Source organism: Tenrec ecaudatus, chromosome 6 (assembly GCF_050624435.1).
Source record: "Tenrec ecaudatus isolate mTenEca1 chromosome 6, mTenEca1.hap1, whole genome shotgun sequence".
Taxonomy (NCBI): Eukaryota; Metazoa; Chordata; class Mammalia; order Afrosoricida; family Tenrecidae; genus Tenrec; species Tenrec ecaudatus.
Genome location: NC_134535.1, coordinates 79,108,806 through 79,132,973, shown reverse-complemented (window position 1 = coordinate 79,132,973; position 24,168 = coordinate 79,108,806). Strand labels below are relative to the sequence as shown.

At 45.8% G+C, this 24,168-nt stretch overlaps 1 protein-coding gene across 1 annotated transcript in view; it reads left to right on the top strand.

Moving 5' to 3' along the window:
* Positions 1-22,225, top strand: part of NCKAP1L (NCK associated protein 1 like) — a 95,779-nt gene extending 73,554 nt beyond the window's left edge. The window contains exons 28-33 of the mRNA XM_075551539.1: positions 1,047-1,127; positions 4,617-4,710; positions 9,592-9,708; positions 10,058-10,167; positions 18,091-18,180; positions 21,937-22,225. Coding sequence (XP_075407654.1) covers positions 1,047-1,127; positions 4,617-4,710; positions 9,592-9,708; positions 10,058-10,167; positions 18,091-18,180; positions 21,937-22,068 — 624 coding nt within the window. The 3' untranslated portion in view covers positions 22,069-22,225. The remainder of the gene's footprint in view (positions 1-1,046; positions 1,128-4,616; positions 4,711-9,591; positions 9,709-10,057; positions 10,168-18,090; positions 18,181-21,936) is intronic.
* Positions 22,226-24,168: the final 1,943 nt, after the last annotated feature.

Below are 24,168 nucleotides of genomic sequence, written 5' to 3'. Positions count from 1 at the left end.
GATCACTCAGTGAATGTACAACATAGTTCACAAAGACAATGTTCTACCACCTACTCTGTTAAGTAGCTGCTGAGGTCTTCAAAGTTTATGAGTAGCCATCTAACATTGCAACTATTGGTCTTCCAGTTCATAGGAAAAAGAGTGATGGAAATGGAAAGCTCGTGGAAATAATTAGTCAAATGGACAATGGATCACATAAATGTTAGTCTCCACAACCCTGAGGCCAGAAGAACTAGAGTGTCTGGCTACCACTACTAACTGCTTTGAAAGGGATACATTAGAAGTTCCTGGGCAGAATGGGAGAAAAATGTGGAACACAATACAAGACCATAAAAGTCAACATGATTATTGGTCAGAGAGAATTTGGTGGAAGGACCCACAATTCTTTCCTTTAGTCAACCTTCGGGTCTGGGAGTGAACTTAGCCCACATGAGAATAATCACCCGTTTCAAATGAAAAGCAGCATTTACCCAAGGATCCAATTCAGTGGGTTAGGAAAGGAGGAATGGAAATAGGAAACACAAAGAGGAAGTAGGATACATGATGGTACAACGAGGGGATTGTAATGCATGAGTTGTGTGCATAAATGCATGACGTGTGTGTCAATCGTTGAATGTAAGAGTGATGATCTGCTCTGTAAGCCTTCACCTAATTCACAGTCAAAGTTAAAAATACATGTAACACAAACCTACATGCTTAAGGAAAAGGCCAAAATGTAAAGTTAATTAGGTTCTGGTGTAAGTTGAGGCCCTTTTTTGTTTCCTTGTAGCCCTGAAGGCAAGCTTAGCTGGCATAATGGTGATGCCCTGAGCGGCTAACTGTAAGGGCAGCAGGGAAAAATCACAGGGGCTCCTGGGGTAGAAAGGTGGGGCTTCCTACTTGTGTAAAGAGTTACAGTCTTGGAAACCCACAGGGGCAGTTCTACCCTGTCCTGTAGACTCACTGTGAGTCAGCATCGGCTCCATGACAGCCAGTTTGGTTGATTTTGGAGCTCTGAAGGTACTGGCCAATATCTTGGGGGCTCATTCATCTCCTTTTCCCCTTAGGTTTTCTCCTCCCACTGTCCATTCCTCATGGGCCCCATCAAGTGCCTGAAGGAGTTTGTCACCGCAGACACAGACATCAAGGTATGGGGGAATTGCAAGTACAATCGAATTGGACGATTGTTGTTGAAAGTGAATGTTAGTAGTATAAGGGAGAGAGGAAGCCCTGGCAATGTAGTGGGTTATATGTTGTGCTATTAACCTTATGGTTGGCAGTTTTGAAAGCCCCAGTCACTTCGGAAGAAGGATGAGCTTAATCCATAAAGGGGTACAGTCTCAGAAACCTACAGGCAGTTCTACCTCGTTTTATAGGTTGCAGTGAATTGAAATCTACTCGATGGCAGTGAGTTTTGAGAAGGGGAGAGAGAAGGTTTAGAGGAGAAGAGCTGGGATTTGAATGGGAAAATATTGTGGGGAAACTGTAGAAAGAGAAGCACTAGTCGGAGAGAGAGGGGATGTGGGGAGATATGGGAGCCAGGGGAACTCTGAGGAGGCTGGAAAATATTACTGGAGGGAGAAGGGTAAGATCTAAGATAGAGTATGTAGGTTTTCACTTGAAATGAGTGATATGCAAATTAGACGCCAAACTATGTGCTTGGTTTTTTTTTTCCATAAAAGAACATGTTCCTCCCATTACCACCCACCCTGCCGGCCCTCAGAATTTCCTATTTTCCTCGTCTTTTCTTCCTCCCAGTGTTCAAACCTTTCTGGTTCCTCTAGGTCTGTATTATCAGCCTTGGGCCCCATTTGCTACAGGAGATAAGAAACTAAGAGAGGCTTTTGCATGTGAGGCTTGGACATTGAATAAGGAAGAAGAGTCAATAATTTGCATTATGGTGTTGGTAAGGAATACTGAAAGTACAATGGACAACCAAAAGAACAAACCGAGTCTTGGAAGAAGTACATCCAGAATGTTCCTTAGAGAGAGGACTTGTACTTTGGACATGCTATCAAGAGAGATCAACCCCTAGAAAAGGGCATGGGCTTGGTAAAGTATAGGGGCAGCAAAAAGAAGGAAGAGCCTTAGTAAGAGGGATCGGCGCAGTGACAGCAGTGAGGCTCTGGAATGCCACACTTATGAGGATGGCACAGGACCGGGCAGTGTTTTAGTCTGTGGTACATCATCAGGTCACTGAGTTGGGACTGATTCTATGACATCTACCCCTATTGCCACCATGAACATCTGCCCTTCTCAATACCGCCGAGTCATCTTGTCTTTTGAATCATCTGGAACAAATAAGCATCTTACTTAGGACATGTAACCAAAGACTGAAGTAAGGGCCTTAAATTGGATAGGACAAGCTACTTTGTTTACAATTGATTCCTTTACTGGAGAGAAATCCGCGACAAGAGGAAACTGATAGCAAGAAGAAGTAAAGGTAGAGGTTAAGAAAAATATCTTTACCTCGAGGCAAAGAACTATAAAATGTCTCCTTCTCACTGCCTCCAATCATGTGAGGTCATGGGGGAGATGGGAGAGTGCTGCTTCACTGAGATGCCTGCCCCTCTTGAATGGTCTTTGATGTGTACTGTGAGCTCAGGCTTTTGGCAGCTGTGGACGCCAGGCCAAGTGCTCTAGCCTGTCAGGAACTGTCTCACTGATATCTCCTGGGCCTCTCTGAGCTTTAGGCTCTGCCTGCTTATGGAAATAAGGCAGGGAGGGTGGAGAGATGGGATGGCCTGTCCATCAAGATTCTGTTAGTGCCTCAGAGGGATGAGATCAAAGGAAGAGAAAGTAAAAGGCCTTTCTCCCTTCGGAATACCACAGGTCATGGAGCAGGTGCCTGGTCTCGGCCAGTGCGGCCACGAGCAGGGGCATCAAGGTAGCACGTGATAGGACAGTGTGGCAAGCGCTTGGATTCTAGGTCAAGAACCTCACGCGAAACGTATGCGTGCGCTGTCTGTGGGGTCTTTGCATAAGATACTCTGCCGAGTTGCCAATTATTGGAAGAGTTATCCTTCTCTCAGAACATTTCAAAGTCTTTACGATTTTCCTTAAGCTTTTAAAGGGGTCTCCGCTCATGGAGTGGAGTGAGGAGCTGGGGCGCCATCCAGGTGTCAGTCAGTGAATATTTATTGAATGCCTTCATGTGCTCGCATTGTGTTAGACACACTAGCAAGGCTACAAGGAAATGCCAAGTTCCCGCCTCTAAGGTAAAAGTAAAGGAGGAGAAAGGAGCACTGTTTATTGAGCAGTGCCCTGTCCGCCATGCAGTCCGTCCCCTGCCACTGAGTTGATTCCTACTCCTCCAACCACCCCTGTGGGGTCCGAGATTGTGGATCTTCACAGCAGGAGCAAGCTGCATCGTTCTTCTGTGCAGGGGCTGCCGGTTATCTGCTCAGCGCATAGCCCGCTCGCCACCAGAGTTCCTCTGTCAGTCACTAGACTAGACATTTACATATGTGACCTTCACACCACATCCAGACTCTTCACATCAACTCGGAGACAAATATTATTATTCCAGTTGTACAGATGAGAAAATAGAGGCTGAGAGCAGTTGAAAACTTTTAGCTAGATCACTTATTTAGTATTTAATAAATGGGGACACTAGAACTTGAAGTCAAATCTGTCTCACTCCAAACCTTTTGTTCCTCCCCTCACTTTGCCACGAGGATTTAAAAATTATGATCATGTGGGTAAGAGGAACCATCTGTCTTATTTCCTATCTGAGAGGACAGCTAATAATACCAGGTATTATGTGTGATAAACGCAGAGTCTGCGGTACCAGTTTAAGGAGGACTTCCCAGTCAATCAGGGAGGGCTTCCCAGTCAGGGAGGGCTTCACTGGGAAGATGAAATTTGAGTTAAGCCTCAAGGGACTGCTGTCACTTAGCTCTCGTTGTTGTTGTGTCCTGATGGCAACCAGGACAGTGGAATGTCTCCACTGGGTTTCATAGTCTGTGATCTCTATGGTAGGTAGCAGGTCACCAGGTCTTTTCTCTCAGTTAATCATTGATGGATTTGAACTGCTGACCTTTTGATTTAGCAACTAAGTGCTAAATTGTTTTGCTACCAGATCCCTCTTAGCACGGAGGGTGGAAAGAGAAGCAATGGGAATCAAAGTGTGGAGTAAAGAAAATAGAATTTTTGGACCGGTGAATCAATTCCCCTGACTGTATTGACTATTGCAAGTGTTTAGGGAGCTACGATCTGACAGGTCAATCTACGGTTTGGTTGTACTGTGGGGTGTCCTGAATAAGAAGCTCTGCTGGTGCCGTGGTTTCGGCATGGGGCTGCTGGCCCCAGGTCGGGGGTTTAAACCCACTGCGCGAGAAGGCCGGCTGCTCCTGTTCGGATTGACAGTCTTGGAAGCCTATGGGCTGCTGTCAGCTGGGAGAGACCTGGCATGTGTTTGGTTTTGTCTTTTGTATGTTTTGAAGGCCAAGCCCAATCATTCGCTCTCCCTGTCTTCTCCCAGGAGGCTAGGGAGAGCTATTAAAACAATACCGAGAAAAGATGACAGTACACCAGAAGGCTAAAATCTATGATCAGGAATCTTGGCCACCTGTCGCCTTTTGCCAGGTACTTCTTTGCTACGAATCCTCTTTCAATGTTGTTTCCTTCACCCCCAGGTGACGCTGAGTGTCTTTGAGCTGGCCTCTGCTGCAGGGGTGGGCTGTGACATTGACCCAGCCCTGGTGGCTGCCATTGCCAATCTGAAAACTGGTAAGAGAAGGGAAAGTGGGCAAGGGAGGGCTTGGACCCTGTTTTGGGGTCGGAAAATGTCAATGTCAAAGAAGTCTTTATTTGGGATTGTGAATCTGTCTGGGAGCTAAAGAAAGACTTAAAGTACAGACCCTCGGCCCCCAGAAAACACAGAGGCAATTGAGATTTCTCCTCAGGTTCCAGAAAATTGATCTATCAATCAGCTAAAAATATTAAGTGAGAGTCTTGTGCTTAGCAAGGGCTCAGAGGAATTTACAATCTGGTTAGGGAAATAATATTAATGCAAATGAAAATCTGAGAAAACAATACAAAATAGTGTATGATTGCTGCTAAGTTGTGTGGTATAGCATGTAAGTTCCCTACAGTGGTCGTGTGCTTTCCCCTCCTACATAATTACAGAGACACCATTCACTTCTTGCTCAGTCTTGTACTGGCTTCTTATATTCCATTAGACATTTCTTCACATTCACGCTTACACACACTCAGAATTGGATGTGACCAAGGGGCTGGGTGTAGCCCCCATTTGTCTGTCAGTTCGCCAGGCTGTCAAGACTTGAGCGTGGCTGTAATGCTGACTATGATGTTGCCGGTATTTCACATATCAGCCAGCTCACCCATGGTGAATACGCTTCAGTAGAGTTTCCAGAATAGGACAGAGTACAAAGATGGATGATCTACTTCTTTAAAACATGGCTAGTGGAAACCTTTTGAATAGTAGCAGACCATTTCTGATACAGGGAAGGTACTGAATCTGGAAGATTGGAAGGTACTGAAAATGTCACTGCTAAAGGGCTGCCTTTTCAAAGTAGACTCAACTGTAGTAACATGGATGAGTAAACTTTGGGAGGGATCTCCTGCTGAGGTCGCTTGATACTCAAAATGAGAAGAAACAGCTGCATCCATCTATTAATTAGCAGAGTGTAGAATGTATCAAGTGTGACCTTGGAAAATTGGAAGTTGTAAAAAAGAAATGGAATGCATAAAGATCAATGTCCTAGATGTTAGTGAGCTGAAATCTACTGGTGTTGACAATTTTGAATCAATAATCATGTTTTACTACACCAAGAATGGCAAAGAGAAATGATGTCACAGTCATCATTTTAAAAAGCACATTTCAAGACCATTCCTGAAGCACAGTGCTGTCGGTGACAGAATAATATCTATATCTCAGTTAATACGACTATTATTATTCAAATGTATGTATTAACAACTAATGCCAAAGATGAATTGATTATTTGTTTCCTAAATTCTGTGGTCTAAAATTGATCAATATGCAATCAAGATGCATTGACACTTACTGGAGATAGATTGTGAAAGAAAAAAGAAAGATTAGTAACTGGGAAAACTGACCATGGTGATAAAAATGTTGGAGATTGCATGACAGAATTTGGTAAGATGACAACTTATTCATTGGAAATGCCCTTTTCTTAAAAATAACAACTATACACTATGAATCAGAGTGGGTTTGTGTTTTATACACTTGAACCTCATTAGGTGGAATGCACTGGGACCAAATTGGCAACATCTGTGGAAAGAATGATGGAGACACTTAATATTATTAGAACAAGGCCAGATGCTGACCGTAAGTTAGTCATATGCAAGTTCAAGTCGAAGCTGAAGAAAATTTAAACAAAACCACAAGAGCCAAAGTATGAACTTGTGTATATTCTACCTGAATTTAAAGCATGTAGTCCTAGTGCCCAAAGGCCAGACAAACTGTCGGGTGACATACAGGGCATCACAGATGAAGAAAACACAGGTCACGAAGAAGACCTGAAAAGAAAGTAAAAACCAGGGTGGAAAGGGGGAACCGATGACAAGGGATCTACCTGTGACCTCCTCCCTGGGGGACGGACAACAGAAACGTGGGTGAAGGGAGACATCAGACAGTGTAAGATATGACAAAATAATAATTTATAAATTATCAAGGGCTCATGAGGGAGGCGGGAGCAGGGAGGGAGGGGGGAAAATGAGGAGCTGATGCCAGGGGCTTAAGTGGAGAGCAAATATTTTGAGAATGATGAGGCCAACGAAGGTACAAATGTGCTTTAAACAATGGATTATGATAAGAATTGTATGATCCCCCCAATAAAATGATTTTTTAAAAAGTAAAAACCAAAATTGATGTCAGAAGAGACCCCGAAACTTGCTTTTGAACACAGAGTATCTCAAAATAATAGAAAAATTGATGACATAAAACAGGAGGTTTCAAAGGGCAGCTCGAGAAGACCAAGTGAAATACTAGAGTGAATTGTGCAAAAACCTATGGTCAGAAAGGCAAAAGAGAAAAAACGCACTTGATATTTCTCAAGTTGAAGTAGCTAAAGAAAAAATTCAAGCTTTGAATTTATGGGCAAGGATTTTATGGGCAAGATATTGAGTGATACAGGAAGCATCCAAAGAAGTGTAGGGAGGGCAGGAAGAAGATGAAGAGAACACACAGAACCCCTGTCCCAGAATAACTGGTCACTATTCAACCATGTCAGGAGGAATATGATCAAGAACCAATGGTATGAAGAAAGAAGTGTAAGATCCTTTGAAGTCTCTAGAAATTGATGAGTACCAACAGATATTTCAACAAATGCCATGCTGGTAGTGCTTGTTTGCCTTTTGCCAAGAAATCTGTTAGATGGCTACTTGGCCAATGGACTGGGAGAGAGAGACCCATATCTGTGCCCATCCCATATAAAGATGATCTAACAGAATGTAGAACTTTTCAACAGTACCATTAATATTACATGCAAGTAACATTTTACTGAGGAAAATGACTGCAACAGTACCTTGATAGTGAACTGCCAGAAATTGAAGTGTGATTCAGTCGAGGACATGCAACAAAGGATCTCACTGCTGATGTCAGATGTATCTTGGTTGGAAACAGAATACCAGAAGGATGCTTGCCTGTGTTGCATTGACTATGCACAGATGTTAAGTGTGTGGATGACAACAGCTCATGCGTAACATTGTGATGAATGAGAATCCCCCAAACAACTGTGACCATGTGGCACCTGTACATAGACTAACAGGCAGTCGTTAGAATAGAACAGGGGGATACTGAGTGGTTTAAAATCAAGAAAGGTTGTGCATCAGGATTGTATTCACCATATTTTTACTCTACCTTCTCAATGTGTATGCTAAGCAAATAATCGGAGAAGCTGGACTTTGTGAAGCAAAACTCAGGATCAGGATTAGAGGAAGATTAACATTCCGTGACATGCAGATGGCACAACCTTGCTTGCTGAGTGCTAAGAAGACTTGAATCACTAACTGCTAAACATCAAAGTCTATAGCCTCCCGTATGGATGGACACCTGCCATCAAGTCAGCTCATAGTGACCCCCTGTGGATTTCTGAGACTGTAACTGTTTATGGGAGTGGAAAACCCAGTCTTTCTCCCAAGGAGCTGCTAGCGGCTTTGAACTGTTGGCCATGGGGGTCACAGCCCAACTTATAACCATTACACCACCAGGGCCCCACCTCAACATAAATACAAAAGTTCTTATAACTGTATCAATAAGCAGCATCTTGATAAACAGAAAATAATGAAGTAAAGATTTAATTTTTCTTGGTCTACAATTGGTACTCATGGAAGCAGCAGTCAGGAGATAAAAAGATGCATTGCATTGAGCAAATCTGCTGCCTGAACCTCTTTAAAGTGTTGAAAAGCTAAGATGTCCCTTTGAGGACTAAGGTGTGTCTGACCCAGGACATGGTACCTTCAGTTGCTGCACGCATGTGAAAGCTGGACACTGAATAAGGAAGATGAGGAGTGCAGCCTCTGAGTCGCAAAAAGACTTCCCACTAGGGGGCACTAGAGCAATCCAGGGCGGGGCGCTGTGAAAGCAGATAGCTACATTTTATCTTGGATTATGGGACTACACTATAAAAGTGCTGAATTTTTCTGCAAGGGGGGTGGTGGTAGGTGGAATCAGCATGGGAACCTATGAACTATGGTATTGATGAAGAATTCTGAGTATACAAGGAACTGCCAGAAGGACAAGCAAATCTGTCTTGGAAGAACAGCCAGAAGGCTTCTTAGAAGCAAGGATGGCAAGACTTTGCCTATGTACTTTCGACTTGTTTTCAGGAGTGGTCAGTTTCTGGAGCAGGCCAACATGTGACGTCATCAAGGTCAATGAAAAAAAAAAAAAAAGGAAGACCCTCAGTTAGATGGATTGATGTAATGGCTACAGTAATAGTCTCAAACATAGCAATGGGTGTGAGAATGGTCCGGAGTAGGCAGTGTTTCATTTTGTTGAACATGGGGTCCTTGGGAGTCGGAACTGCCAGTGACAGCAGCAACAGCAAGACTGGGGTCTGCCCCTTCACAAGGGCCAGACACAGCTCCTTTCCCTCTTCTCTCGCTAGGTGAGAGCCAGCCTTCTACGCTTCTCGGCTCCTGCTTCCTCACGACATCCAGCAGCTGGCAGAGGGACTTTGGGACAGTATTTCAGCAGAATCTTTAGCTAAGAACTCTGCCCAGTCCCCAGAGGAGCCTCCAGGCCTCGGGACCCTCACTCTATGTGGACACGAGTCCAGTCTTTTTCAGTAATCATAACTTTCCTTGTTGTTAGGGGCCATCGGGTTGGTTCCAAGCCATAGCAGACTTTCATGTACAACAGAATGAAACACTGCCCAGCTCTGCGGATCCTCACAAAGGTTCCTATGCCCGAGCCGCTTGTTGCCGCCACGGTGTCCATGCATCTCGTCGAGGCCCTTCCTCTTTTTCACTTCCCTCTACTTTACCAAGCACGATGCCCTTCTCCAGGGACTGCTCTCCCCTAGAGTGCTTTAGAGAATGTTTTCCATCTTGTAGCATGGTCATCCTATAGAAGAGAATGCCTACTTGTTGATTTCATTTACTTTTCTTTTTTCCTCTCACCAGATACATCATCCTCTGAGGAAGAATATAAGGTGGCCTGCCTGCTCTTGATCTTTATTGCAGTCTCCCTCCCACTCCTTGCCTCAGATCCCTCTTCCTTCTATAGCATTGAGAAGGATGGTATGTATGGAGCAGGTTGGAGGGGCCAGTGCTATTTAACTTAGTGTTCCAGGAGTAGGGGGTGAAAGAAAGGCAATTTTCTGGAAGATACAGACTTCTGACTCAGAAGTACAGCCATGTTCCCAAAAAAATCATCTGAGAATGAGCACTCCATAAAATTAAATTCCAGTGAAATTTCTTTGGACTACTTCTCCTCCCCCCACCCCCATCCCTGTGCCTTCTAACCCATTTGGTGTCAAATTGGGATTGATCAGCTTGAAAAAGTGAGAAATTACCAGTTGGGTTCTGCTGGAGTGGCTTAACTTTGCCATTTCATTTTGTTTCTCTCCCTCTATCACTCATAACCTAGGTTACAACAATAATATTCACTGCTTGACCAAAGCCATCATCCAGGTGTCTGCTGCCCTCTTCACACTTTACAACAAGAACATTGAAACTCACCTCAAGGAATTTCTGGTGGTGAGTTGGGTCTCGATTATATAGAATGGAGAATGGCAAAGCCTGGTGGGAATTGCCGTAACTCTGTGGACTGTTACTGCTGAATAGGTCTTTGCAATCATCCAGTCTAGTCTCTCATGTACTTTGATCAATCAATAGGGAGCATGTACTTTGTGAATCGCAGAAGTTTCTTCTAAATTCCCAGACAGTTGGTATTTCAGTCTGTACCTCAATGCTTGATGAGCCCTGCTGGCACTTGGCTGCTAACAAAAAAGGTTGGTGGTTTGAAACCACCAGCTGCTTTGTGTAGGAAGGCAGGCCTGATAATGTCTATGGAGAAATCAGCTCTGCTCTGACACACATGGGCGTGTCATGAGGCAAGGAAACTGGCTTGGTCTTGGTGAGGGTGTGTATAGTCTCCTGCATTTTGAATCGGTTCTTCAGGTGACCAGATGCACATCAAAGTTGGACAGACATTGATTATTATCATCTATACCTTCTTTTTCCAGCCCTATTACTGGGCAGTCGTCAGTGACTACTCTCAGTTATCGCCTGCTTCTGTAACAGAAACACCCCAAGTGGGTGACTTTAACAGATAGGAATTTACGTGGAGTTTAGGAGACGACATGTCCAAATTCCAGGGCTAGGGGAGGGCTTTCTCTTTCATCTTTGAAGGAAGGTTCTTGTCTATTCTCAACCTCTGTATTTCTGGTGCCCCTTGGAGCTCTCCGTGTGACTTTTATCCATCCACTCCTGGGGCTAGGATGGTCTCAGCACAGAATCCTGGGTCTACACGACATGCTCTGCTGTCAGCTCTTCTTTCTTGGTGGTAATGAGGTCCTTCTGTCTCTATCCTTTTATCTCTTGTGAAATAGAAAGTGATACAGGTCACACCCCAGGGAAACTCCGTTTACATTGGTTCAGAGTTGTGGCCTGCATAAGGGTGTTAATTTTTACTCTAATCGTCTTATAACGAATTGACTGATAACATCTCACACATGGGAATGATTACATCATTACATAACTGTCAAATTACATCTTTACACAACAACCAAACCACTGAGAATCGTAATTCAGCTAAGTAGACACTTTTTTTTTTTTGGTTTGATGGTGGTTGGGGGTGGGGGGCACTCAGTTCAATTCAGAGACATCTGAAAAGTTTCTGATGCAGGAGGCCTGGGGTACAGCTGTGTAATTTGCATTTGAAAGTTCCCATTAGGATCACCTGGTGATCTGTAAAAATCATGTGGGGCTCTTGTTAAAGTGGAAATTCTGATTCAGTGAATCTGGGGAGGAAATGCAATTTCTTAGTAGGGCGTTGAACTGAATGAACCTGTGTGAAGCCCTGATTTATAGGGCTTGGAGCTTAAAACTAGACAGCCTGTTCTATAGGTTGTAGTTAAGTGTTTTGGGGAAAAAATTAGCGAAATTTTGTGGCCTCGTAATTATCACCAGGAGCCATTGCGGTGTAGTGGTTTACGCCTCGGGCTGCTAAGTGCAAGGTCAGCAGTTCAAAACCACCAGTCCCTCCTCATGAGAAAGATGGGCTTCCGACTTCCATAAGTCTCAGGAAGTCACAGGGGTAGTGCTCCTTTGTCCTGTAGGCGCACTGTGAGTCGGCTCAGAGTGAGTCTTGGACTCCATGGAGTGAGTTTTTGAGTAACCATCACATTGATCTTAGTTTGGGCTCTGAAAATATTGAATAATAATCGCTTTCCAGGGTTGAACATTTTTCCATTCCTAATTTTTCATGGAAGGATCCCGTACACCCTTCAGATCCATGGTCCATTACCTACTGCCTGCTTGAGCTTTTCAGTAATAGGAGGCTTATTCCTATTCAAGGCACGGTCCTGATATAAGAACTAGGGTCTCATCTGTCTCCTTTCAGGAAGAAACATAGTTCTCTTAGGAAGTATGCCCTTGTTCTGAGAAATACTTGTCAGTGACTAGAAGCTTAGAGGATTGATTTAATCTGGGACAACCAGTTCATACACATCAGGCTCTGAGCACCTCAGATGTGGAAGGAATCCACACTAGATCCTTAACATGGGCTGGAAAGGAGAATTCCTTCCTCCCTTTCCCTTATAAAGGACCCCTGGTGGCCTAGTGGGTTACCACCGGACAGCAGTTCAAACATACTAGCTACTCCAAAGGAGGAAGATGAGATGTTCTGTTCACAAAACGATTCATAGTCTCAGGAATTGAATCAGCATGGACTCAATAGCAGTGGGTTGTTTTTTGTTTCTATTTTTCTCTTATAAGATCTCTGGGTGACTCAAATGGTTTGCTCTTGACTGCTATCAGTTGGTAATTTAAACCTTCCCAGTGGTGCAGTGCAAGAAAGGCCTATCGATCGCTTCCCGAGAGATGATAGTCAAGGAAACACTTGAACACATAGGGCCACCAATGTGTCAGAGTGGATTCCACAGCCACGGGGTTCATAGGTTGCTGTTTTCTTCCTATTCTATCCGGTTTGTTTGCTAAATGCAAGTAACACGGGCGTGGGGTATACTGGCAGCCCCCGGGTTACTAAGGAGATGTGCTCCTAACTGGGTCTTTAAGAATTTGTAGGTCAGTCAGAATAGGTGCAAATGGCTCCCATTTAGCTTTACGCGAGTGCACGCACAGGCTTAAAGCCTTTGCAATGGTGTAGAAGCCGCCCGTGCAGCCCGTGCAGGGGATTGAGACAGTTTGTGCATGCGAGTCGTTTTAGAGGGCCGGCAGATTTACAGAGCATTGAAGGGCAAGTACTGGTTGTCCAAAAGTCAGACGTTAGGACTGGTGAGTGCCTGTAATTAATGGCCTTTCTTCTTTCCTCTTTGAGATGTTCCAGCCCTAGAGGTAAATAGAGATGACAGTCACTTGAGTTGACAGGAGGAGGATACCAAGAGCTCTGGGTCTGGCTCCAAGACCAGCTCTGCTTCAAATGGTGCGGGAAGGTAGCGGTAAACAGTTGGATGATGGTGTGTCTGGCATGGGAGAGAGATACAGCACTCATCTCCTGGCAAACAGTGTCCCTGCCTTTGCCCTGGGCTCTTTCCTTGCCCCTTGCAACCGCTCCTTCAGCCTCCCCCCAGTAATTTTTTTAAAGATCATTTTATTGGGGGCTCTCACAACCCTTATTACAATCCATACCTCAATTGTATCAGACATATTTGTACATACCCGTATAGACTGACCCCAATATCAGCTGAGGTACCTAATTTTATCACAAAAATCGCATAAAAAATGTGCCGACCCCATCAGACTTGACCGGAAAACACTCCTAAAGGCCAACAAACAGTCCTTGAACTATTTACAGGCTTTTCTATTTTTTTGTTGTTTTATTTTCTTTTGTTGCTTTGTTGTGCTCTGTCTTGTTTTTGTGCATGTTATTATTTCCCCAGGTCTATCTAGATAAGATATGCTGGATAAACAATCTGGAGGAGAGAACAATGGAACTGATGGTTCCAGAGGAACATGGGAGAGGAGGAGGTGGGGGAAAGGAAGTAGTGTTAACAAGCCCAGGGACAAGGGAACAACAAGTAATCCAAAATCAGTGGTGAGGAGGGTGTAGGAGGCCTGGTAGGGCTTGATCAAGGGCAATGTAACCAAGAGGAATTACTGAAATCCAAATGAAGGCTGAGCATAATAGTGGGACAAGAGGATAGTAAAAGAAAATAGAGGAAAGGACTAGGAGGCAAAGGGCATTTATAGAGGTCTAAATGCAGGCATGTACATATGTAGCTATATTTATATATGAGGATGGGGAAATAGATCTATGTGCATATATTTATAGGTTTAGTATTAAGGTAGCAGATGGACATTGGGCCTCCACTCAAGTACTCCCTCAATGCAAGAACACTTCTATTAAATTGGCATTCCATGAGGCTCACCTTCCCGACATGATCACTGAAGACAAAGCGGGTGCATAAGTAAATGTCGTGAAGAAAGCTGGTGGTGCCCGGCTATCAGAAGATATTGCATCTGGGGTCTTAAAGGCTTGAAGGTAAACAAGCGACCATCTAGCTCAGAAGCAACGAAGTACACATGGGACAAGCACACCAGCCTGTGTGATCACGAGGTGTTGAAGGGATCAGGTATCAGGTATCAAAGAACAAAAAAATCAAATCATTGTGAATGAGGGGGAGTGCAGATTGCGGACCCAAGACCCATTTGTAGGCAACTGGCCATCCCCTTACAGAAGGGTTGAGGGGAGGAGATGAGCCAGTCAGAGTACATTGTAGCAACGATGAAACATACAACTTCCCTCTAGTTCCTAAATGCTTCCTCCATCCCACTTCCACCCCCCACTATCATGATCCCAATTCTTCCTTACAAATCCGGCTAGACCACAAGATGTACACTGGTACAGATAGGCACTGGGAACACAGGGAATCCAGGGCAGATGATCCCTTCAGGACCAGTGGTGAGAGTGGCGATACTTGGAGGGTAGAGGGAAGGTGGGGTAGAAAGGGGGAACTGATTACAAGGATCTATATATAACCTCCTCCCTGGGGGACGGGCAGTGGAGAAGTGGGTGAAGGGAGATGTCGGACAGTGTAAGACATGATAAAATAATAATAATTTATAAATTATCAAGGGTTCACGAGGGAGGGGGGAGTGGGGAGGGAGGGGAAAGAATGAGCTGATGCCAAGAACTCAAGTATAAAGCGAATATTTTGAGAATGATGAGGGCAACAAATGTACAAGTGTGCTTGACACAATGGGTGTATGTATAGATTGTGATAAGAATTGTATGAGCCCCCAATAAAATGATAAAAAAATGTCCTGAAAAACTCGGCTTATACACGAGTATATATGGCAAATTGCCCATCGTTCTTTTCTAGACATTTACTTCTTATCGAGCCCTTGGGATCAGCTCCTCTTCCACACCCCCCCAAGCTCTCATGGCCCCTTGATAGATTATAGATAGTTATTTTCATATCTCACACCAACAGCTGCCTCCTTTCCCCTCTCGTTTCTGTTGTTCTGCCCCTTGGAGGGGTGTGTGTGGTTATGTGTCATTCACTGAGATTGGTACCCCCTTCCTCCCCTCCTTTCCTCTCATTCCCTTCCCCTTTTGGTATCGCCATTCCCATTCCCATTCCTGGGTTCCGTGTGTCGTGAGCTTTATCTCTTGCCTATACCTATATACATGTTCCTGTCCAGTCCAGAGAGGGAAGCAGCAGTGGGGTCATGATAGTTGGGGGTGAGGAGGCCTCAAGGAACCAGAGGTATATTGCATGATCCATTGGTGCTCTACTGCACCCTGATTGACTCATCCCTTCCCTGTGACCCCTCTGTGGAGGGATGATCCATTGTCTTCAGGTGGGTTTTGGGTCTCTGTCCTGACCCCGTCATTCTCATCAAAGCATTTTTGTTTGCTTGTTATGAATCTTCTGATGTCTGTTACCCGGTCCTGATGACACCTCATGATCACACTGGCTGGTGTGCTTCTTCTATGTGGGCTTGTTGCTTCACTGTTGGATGGCCACTTGTTTAATTTCAAGCTTTTAAGACCCCAGACTCTATGTCTTTTAATAGCTGGTTACCATCCCATCGTCTTCACCATATTTGCTTATGCACCCATTTTGACTTCAGTGATTGTAGGTGTGTGTGGGGTGAGCATCACAAGATGTCATTTTGTTAGAACAAAGTGTTCTTGTATCAAGGGAGGGTATGAGCTGAGGCCCAAGGCCAATCTCCAGCCTTAGTGTATTGCCTTATAAATATATATACATGGGCCAGTATCTCTATTATCTTATTTATTAAATACTTTTATTGGGGTCTTTTTACAGCTGTTATCACAATCCATACATTCATCCATTGTGTGAAGCACATTTGTGCATAAGTTTCCATCATCATTTTCCAAGCATTTTCTTTCTACTTGAGCACTTGATATCAGCTCCTCATTTTTCCCTCCCTTTCCCACCCACCCTCCCTTATGAACACTTGATTAAATTCCAGATTATTATTTTCATGTCTTACATCATCCTCTGTCTCCCTTCACCCACTTTTCAGTTGTTCAACCCCCTGGAACGGGGTTATGTGTTGATCCTTGTGACCCCTTTCTCCCCCACCTTCCCCTTATCCTCCTATTGTCTCTATTCTCATTATTGGTCCTGAGGGGTTTATCTGTCCTTGATTCCCTGTGTTGCAGGCTCATATCTGTCACAGTGTACATATCCTGGTCTAGTCATATTTGTAAGGTTGAATTGAGGTCATGATAGTGGGGTGAAGGAAGCACCAAAGAACGAGAGAAAGTTGTGTGTTTCGTCAGTGCTATACTGCACCCTGACTGGCTCCTCTTCCTTGTGATCTTTCTGTAAGGGGATGTCCAATTGTCTACAGATGGGCTTTGGGTCTCCACTCCATGCCACCCCCCCACCACCCTCTGCCCCCCATTCACATTGGTATGATTTTGTTCTGGGTCTTAGATGCCTGATACCTGATCCCATCAGCACCTCATGATCACACAGGCTGGTGTGCTTCTCCCATGTGGGCTTTGTTGCTTCTCGGCTAGATGGTCACTTATTTATCTTCAAGCCTTTAAGACCCCAGACACTATATCTTTCCATAGCTGGGCACCATAAGCTTTTTTCACCACATTGCTTATACACTCATTTTTTCTTCAGCGATCGTGTTGGGAAGGTGAGCATCACAGAATGTAGGATTATTAGAACAAAGTGTTCTTTGAACAAAGTGTTGTGTACTTGAGAATAGCTCTATTTTAATGGAGTAATGTATTTACATGAGTACACACCTCTACTAATACTGCTATAGCTTTGCTTCCTAGAGCCTTCCTTTCTTTCCATTTGCCTTCTCCTTCCCCACCATCATGTTCCTCCTTTTTGCACCTCTTAGTACTTCTTCTCAGCTAGATTGGTGTTGTTGTAATACCCACAACCCCTTAGATGTTGGTTTTAATTCCCTAGTTCCCTCTGGAGAGTCTTGAGGGGAGAAATTGGTGGGGGAAGGGTGTTGTGATCAACCAGCGCCATAAACAGGGGAACAACTCGGGAATTAAAACAATTGGAGATGCTTTCTCCCTGAGCTTGCTTCCCATGTCTGTCTTATATAAGTAGGCAGGCCAGCAATGTCCTTGTCCAACCAATAAGAACACTAAAGGTTGATACAGGAAAAGGAGAGGAAGGGGAAAACAAAAGCCTTACATAGTTCCAGGTGCGTCTGCTGGCCTTTGTGACTCTTCCCCGGTCCTGGGGGTGCTGGGGACTGCCCTTCCTAGCCCAAACTCTACTTTGGGGGCTCTTTAGGGATTGGCTTTGTGGATTTGCTTTGCTCCAATTGCTGATCTGTTATGCTCCCTCCTTGGTTTGTCCCATTGTGGGGGATTCAGGCCACCTCATCTCCTTGCTGCGTGCCCCCATTGTTGTCCTCTGTTGCAGTACGCTCCAGTTAGGGGACAGCATGTCTTGAGTTGGCATTCCTACAGTTGTCTCTGTGCCTTAGCAGCTCCGTGGAGGGACATCATCCCCCGGGCTTGGTGTGCCAATATGGAGTCTAGGCCGACTGCCCCTTTCTCTTTTTCCTTCTGGGTTAGCTTCTGTGTGTGCGTGGCAAGTTGGCTCCTTTCTCCCACCTTAAGGTTTAGCATTGTTCTCTGTGGCACATACTTTTAGGGCGAGGGTCAGATTGGCTCTGGTTGGGGCCGGTCCTGTCGCCCAATCTTTTCGTATAATCCTCCATGTGGTTACGTTGCCCTCCTGGTTTCCCCCCAGTAATCTTCTAGGGGTCTGCACTAACAGATTAGTGGAATCCAGACCGCTTTATAGGCAGTGTTCATCTCTGAAACCGAGGGGATTTGCTACTTCCGGTCCCGAATCTCCAAAACGGCCCAGCCCTTAACTCCCCTTGATCTCCTGTTAACTTCCCATCACCCGAGGCTTTCCTACTCTGACCTTCATAAAAATATGCTTCCTTACATTTTTTTTTCTTTTACAGGTGGCCTCTGTCAGCCTCCTGCAGCTGGGCCAGGAGACTGACAAGCTGAAAACCAGACACCGAGAATCTATTTCTCTACTCATGCGCTTGGTATGTACCTGGTTTTGGCGGATCTGGTTAAAGAGGGAGACACCTCTCTTTCAGGTCTTTGTCACCCCCTGGAAGCATGTCTAACCCTCTGGTCCTGTTCTCATATTCTCGATGATCATATTCACAGAATGTTCTAGACTTGCCCTATAATCCTAAAGTTGAGTTTCCTAGGCCCTCTTTGCAGATGTGGACATTACCATGAGGCAGAAGTCAAATAAAACACCCACTCTCGGTCTTTATGATTTGTTTCTCTAGTACTCCTCTCCCAAGGTACCATAATGTGTTAGTCCGGGTAGATGAGAGAAACAAATTCATGGACACTGAGATGTGTATTAGAAAGAGCTTTCTATACAAGAGCAGTTGAGTATTGAGAAAACATCCCAGCCCAGTCCAGATCATGTCCATAAATCCGATATTAGCCCATATGTCCGATACCAATCTATAAAGTCCTCTTCAGACTCATGAAACACATGCAATGATGCTGAATGCAGGATGATCACAGGCCAGTGGGTGCAAAGTCTTGTGGATCCAGTGGCGGTGTCAGCGACTCAGCACTGCCTGGGGTCTCCACGCAGCTCCTCCAGCTATCAGGGTTCTGTCTGCATCAGAATAGCTTCAAGTAGCTACTCATCAGAAATGTCTCACAGGGAGCAAGTCTACCTCCTACCTCCAGGGAGCTATTTATCTCCTTAGCACCTCCAAAGGAGGTCATTAAACTGGGACCTGATTGACAGGCTACACTCCACCTTTTCACTCTTAATCCTCTCGAATTGACAACAGATTAAGGACCTTGCAACTCCCTCACTGAATGACCTCCTTTTTCTAGTGTTGTGAGCTCTGTCCCCCATTTATAACTACCAATCTCGTACATACTTGGTTTTGTCTGACCTCTTCCATCCTACCGCTCTGTGCATCTCTTGCCTCATGAGCACTGGGACGAGGGTGCTGAAGATCACAAAGCTGAGCTGATGTGGGAGGCAGTGCAGGGGCTCAGAGGAGGGAAGAGATTTTAAATGTAAAGCTATAAGGTGGGGGAGCCAGGTGGACCATGAGTTCGGCAGCTCTTTTTATTTCTTTGCCTTCCTTCCCAAGCTATGGGCTTTTCCTTACTCTGGTAGAAAGCTCTGGAACTTCTGACGCAGTTAACTTTAAAAATTTCATTTCCTTGTGACCCTTTCTTCCTCTTCATGCTTACTCATTCTTTCCCTCTCAAAGTCTGATTCTTCAGGTTTGTACTGCCCTTTGAAATGGATGGGGGGTGGGGAGGTGAGAGGCTCTACCCTGGGCTTCATTTTTTTAAGAAGCCCTCTTTTGGTGCATAGGGTGAGGATATACCCAGGTGGAGATTGTGTGTCCCTTTGAAATACCTGGAACACCATAATTCCTTGCCAAACACCTCCAGCCTACTTGCAGGGCCTGCATGGAGTTTCTTCTCCAGGTGCATCCTAATTAGGCAGGCTGGGTTATGGTGGGTGTCCTAGTACCAAGGAAAGTAGTCACATGTGTATACAAAATTCTTAAGCTGGGGTGTATGTGTGGGGGAGGGACTGGTTCTTTTTTTTTCATTTTCATTTATTCTAGTGAAGAACTCTGAGGAGTCTATGAAATCTTAACCCAGATCTATTGTTGCCTGGTAAGCGTTGAACTGCTCACTGAAAGGTTGGGAGTTCAAAGCCATCTGCTGTTACTCTGGAGAAAGTTGAGGTTATCTGCTCTGGTAAAGATTTGTAATTTGGAAACCTATAGAATCGCTGTAAGTCCATGGAAGTGGGCTTTTTGTTTTGTTTGTGGCTTAGTAGGGAGGCCAGGCAACTGGCAGGAGCAGAGTTAGGACCGGGATTCTTTGGCTGGAGAGGAGGGAGGAAGGAGCGACTAGCGGCTGCAAAGCTCTTTAAATGCAAATGTATCCATTGAGCATTGGAAATTGGAAATGACTGAGGGGAAAAGCTGTATTCTGAGTTAAGAGGCTACTCATGGAGCCCCCAAACCTGGCTGGGCACTCTCTCTGGGCACACTGTCTTGACTGTCAAGCCTGGGCAGAGTGGCCCCCCTCCCCGCCAGTGTTGCCCGCCTGTGCTTGGCGTGGATTTATGGGGGGAAGGGATGGACTCTTTCATAGAATCATTGCATTCCGGGTTAAAACCAGGCCAGGACCTGTCATTTAGTCCAGTCCTTATAATTCATGGGTGAGGGAACAGGAATGGGGAGGAAAAGATTGTCATCAAATATCTGGGCAGATTTTTGTCCAGAACCTATGTTTCTGGGCTTCCCTCCACTATCCTAAGTGTCCTCTAGTTATGCAGACCCAGTGCCATTGAGCCAACCCGACATCTGCCAGCCCTGGGCGTCAGCGGTCTTCGCAGGCTGATTGTTTGGAAGGTGGTTGCCAGGCCTGTTTTCCTGTAGAGCCGCCCACATTTTAGAGGCTTCTTTGGTTTTCCTGTACTTGGTGGAGTGAAGACTAGGAAATCTTGGGCCTGCGAAGTCATTCCTTTTCCTGTACTTGATAGTCCAATACCAAAATTCCAAACTCTTTGCCATCAGTTGGATGTAGACTCAGAGTGACCATGGGTAGGGTTTCTGAAACCACTGATCTTTAAGGGATGGCCTCAGCTTTCTCTCTCAGAGCTACTGGTGGATTTGAACTGCTGCCTTTGTGGTTAGCAACTCAATGCCTAACCCACAGAATTGGGTTAGGTGGTCTTACCTTTCTCCCGACTCAGGGTTTGAAAGTTTTGCCTAAGAAGCAGTATCTGTTATCCAGGCTCGAGCGTTGCAGGCTGGCTTTCTTTCCGTCAGCCTGCAATATCTGCTTGTCTGAAGCTGGTGTGTGCACTGTGTGTGCATTGTGTACGCATGGACTTGAGAATGGGAGAATCTCACGCAGTTGAGAACGTGAAAGGGCTTGAAAGGGAGAAACATGTTATGGTGGTATGGTAGCTTCTCTTCCCGTAGTGCTCTTTTGGGGACTTGAACTACCAGACACATTGGGGAGGGCTCAGCTGCGCGCATTGCTGGAGGGACACTTCTCTCTCGAGTGCGTGTTTTTAGTCCTACAACCTTTTGGATGAGGAGGGCGCTGAATGGAAACACCCCGTGCCTCTTCCAGAATTAGGGCGGAGGACCCTCTAGTCCAGCACCAAGTAGCGCTGCTCCTCTGGAACCAGCCCCTCCACCTGGCCCCCACCCCCCTCAGTCTTATCCAGCCATCATAGTTTGTCTTTCTGCTTGGCTGTGGGGGGTTGCTGGGACTACCACAGCACACAGGCTTCTAATTAAACTAATTAATCATGCCTGCTCCTCTATGCAGCATCCGTATTGTTCCCCAAGCACTGTACTGAGAGAGGGAAGGGACTGAGGCCCAGCACAAGACGACTGGGAGGATCACAGGCTCCTCTTCCTTGGCCAGAGTGGTGATCATTTCCCTCTCTGCAAAGCTTTGGAAATTAAAATTTTAAAAATTAAAAAAAAATTCTCCATTCTTACCTGCATTTGTGCAGCTCACCTCCATAAGCGTTAGCATCCAGATGGGTGAGAATGGGACTTTGTCTGGCACGGGATGAGGCTTCTTTCCTGCCATCTGTTTCGGTGCCCTTCCTGTAGCTCTGCAGGAGGCGGGCAGGGACCGCTGTGATGGCGCTGGGGAGGACAAGCGAGGGAAGAGGGACGCGTGGACCCAGGGAGCGGAGGAGGAACAGGATGCCACAGCAGTGTGCCCTCTTCCCGGTTTTCATCGCGTGGCTCTCTCTCTTCCAGGTGGTGGAGGAGTCATCTTTCCTGACCTTGGACATGTTGGAGTCCTGTTTCCCTTATGTCCTGCTTCGAAATGCCTACAGAGAGGTTTCCCGGGCCTTCTACCTGAACCGGATGTCTGCCAGTACACTCTGAGGGCCTCCGAGGATCTCCTGAAACCCATGCCAGTGGAAGTGGTGGCCATTTTGTCAAGAGTCGTGGGTGGGGGTGGAGCTTCCCCAGGAGACTCAGGAGCCAGAGCCGATCAACATGCAGGCAGAGGAACCGTCCACAGCTGACAAATGACAGAGAAACGGGGAAGTGGGGGCAGGGGTGGGGCCGGGGTGGGGGGACGTTTACAGGAAGAAGCCTGGGGCTGGGCCACATATATGACGTTTTACAATGAAAAAGAAGTTATCTGCAAATCTATTTTCTATCTTCTGATGATTAGAGCTGGAACGCTGGCTGGCATGGGTCTCTCCAACCTTCATCACTATTCTAGGATGATGCTGGCGGGCAGAGATGATCAATCATCATATTAAACCATAATGAGCTTATAATCCTCCCACTGGAGCTGCGATTGTCTTCTGCACATTCATTAGGGCGATTATTTCCTCTCTTCCTTTTCCAACTGGGTTCAGCAAATATTCAGTCTTCCTCCACTGCCGGGTAGTAAGTAGCAAAGGAGCCCCCCTTTTCCTGTGTGGGGCTCTTCTAGGGGTCACCAAGTCTCTGCCTCTAGCTCGACTGCCTTTCCTACCAGGGCAACCAGGAAGTACTTTTTAGAGGTGTTCACTGCCCCATCTCCCCGACCTGTGCGACTGCACTTTGTGCGGGATGGGTACGTTCTGTCATCCATTTAACATTGGCCCCCGATGCTTGTTCTTTGATAGAGACACAGCCAAGGCCAAGTAACAGTCTAGGTCAGTTCTAGGTTCTAGGTCAACTCAGTGGTCCAGCATCACGTGGGCTTTCCCTCCTGTACCGTCTGGGAGTACTTTCCCTCTTACCTGGAGAGGGGATCACATAAGCTCAGATCCTCTTGCTAGCCTGGGTATAGCTGTTGCTCCAGGCAGGGATTTCTTTTCTAGATCTTAAATTTCACAGACCTCATTAGGTTGCAGGGCCCTGAGACTGGGTAGCCTTGAGGGAGTACAAACTGTTTCAACTTAGCCCTTTTCTGTACTAATTAGAATTTCAACTGTCACAAAGCCTGGGGCGTTCCAGAGAGCACTCAACTAGGTTTTAGTTAACTCCGTGGCAGGAAACAGTGGTTCCCATCCTTCACTCTGTGCACCCACTGCTAGGGAGGACTGGGGCAACAGATCCGGTACCACAGGCCCGGAGTGGCTGAAATGCGCACATGTAATTCGTGATTTGATTAATTAGGGTCATGCCCATACTTCTGCTCTGAAAGGGAAGCAATTTTTGGTTTTTAGCAAAGCCATCTGGCCTTCCTTAAAGTTGTTTGAGCTTTATTTCTCTTGCATCTCAGTAGAGACCCTGGCTTAGTCAATACTTCTCAACTTGGCACCCACAATCAACAGACAAGCAACGGCTGCCTGCTCTGTAGGACAGATACAACAGAGAGGATCCGGCCTCATGCATCAGCTAGCTGCCATTCTTGCTAAGGGCAGCGTGCTCTAAGGACTGATGCAGGGTTAAGCGTGTGTGCCCCATGTTCTGATTTAGAGGAACGGGCTATGGGTTCTCTGGTTGGAGAGTTTTACTGGAGTAGATCCTAAGTCTTTTCTCCCACGGGGTGGTAGGTGGGACCTTTTGTTTAGCAGCTGAACACTGATTTCTCCACAAGGGTTCCCTAGGGTCAAGCCCACTCAGACTGAGGTAGTTGCTGAGGAAGAGAAGACTCGCGTGTCTGAACAGCTCCCTTCCACCTCTGCTCGGTTTCTGCTTGAGGGACGGAGAGCCATGACTGTCTGCATCAACGGTGGAAGAAAAGTGCCCAGAGAGTGGAGAAGCTGCTGTGGGAGGGCAGAGTGGACATAATCTTTGCATTGAGAATTTTCTCTGGATAACTAACTCACATACATGTGTAAGAAACAATACACAAACTCATGCATCCCTTACCAGTGTTCTCTATTGGCGACATCTTGTGAAACTTTAGTTCACCATTAAGATATTTCCATTGCCACCCTCAACTGATCTTACTCAGATTTCTCCCGTCTTACTTGTTTCTCTGGCTGTGTTCATTTCATACAACTTTATCACATACGGACACGTCATCAGGGTGCATCT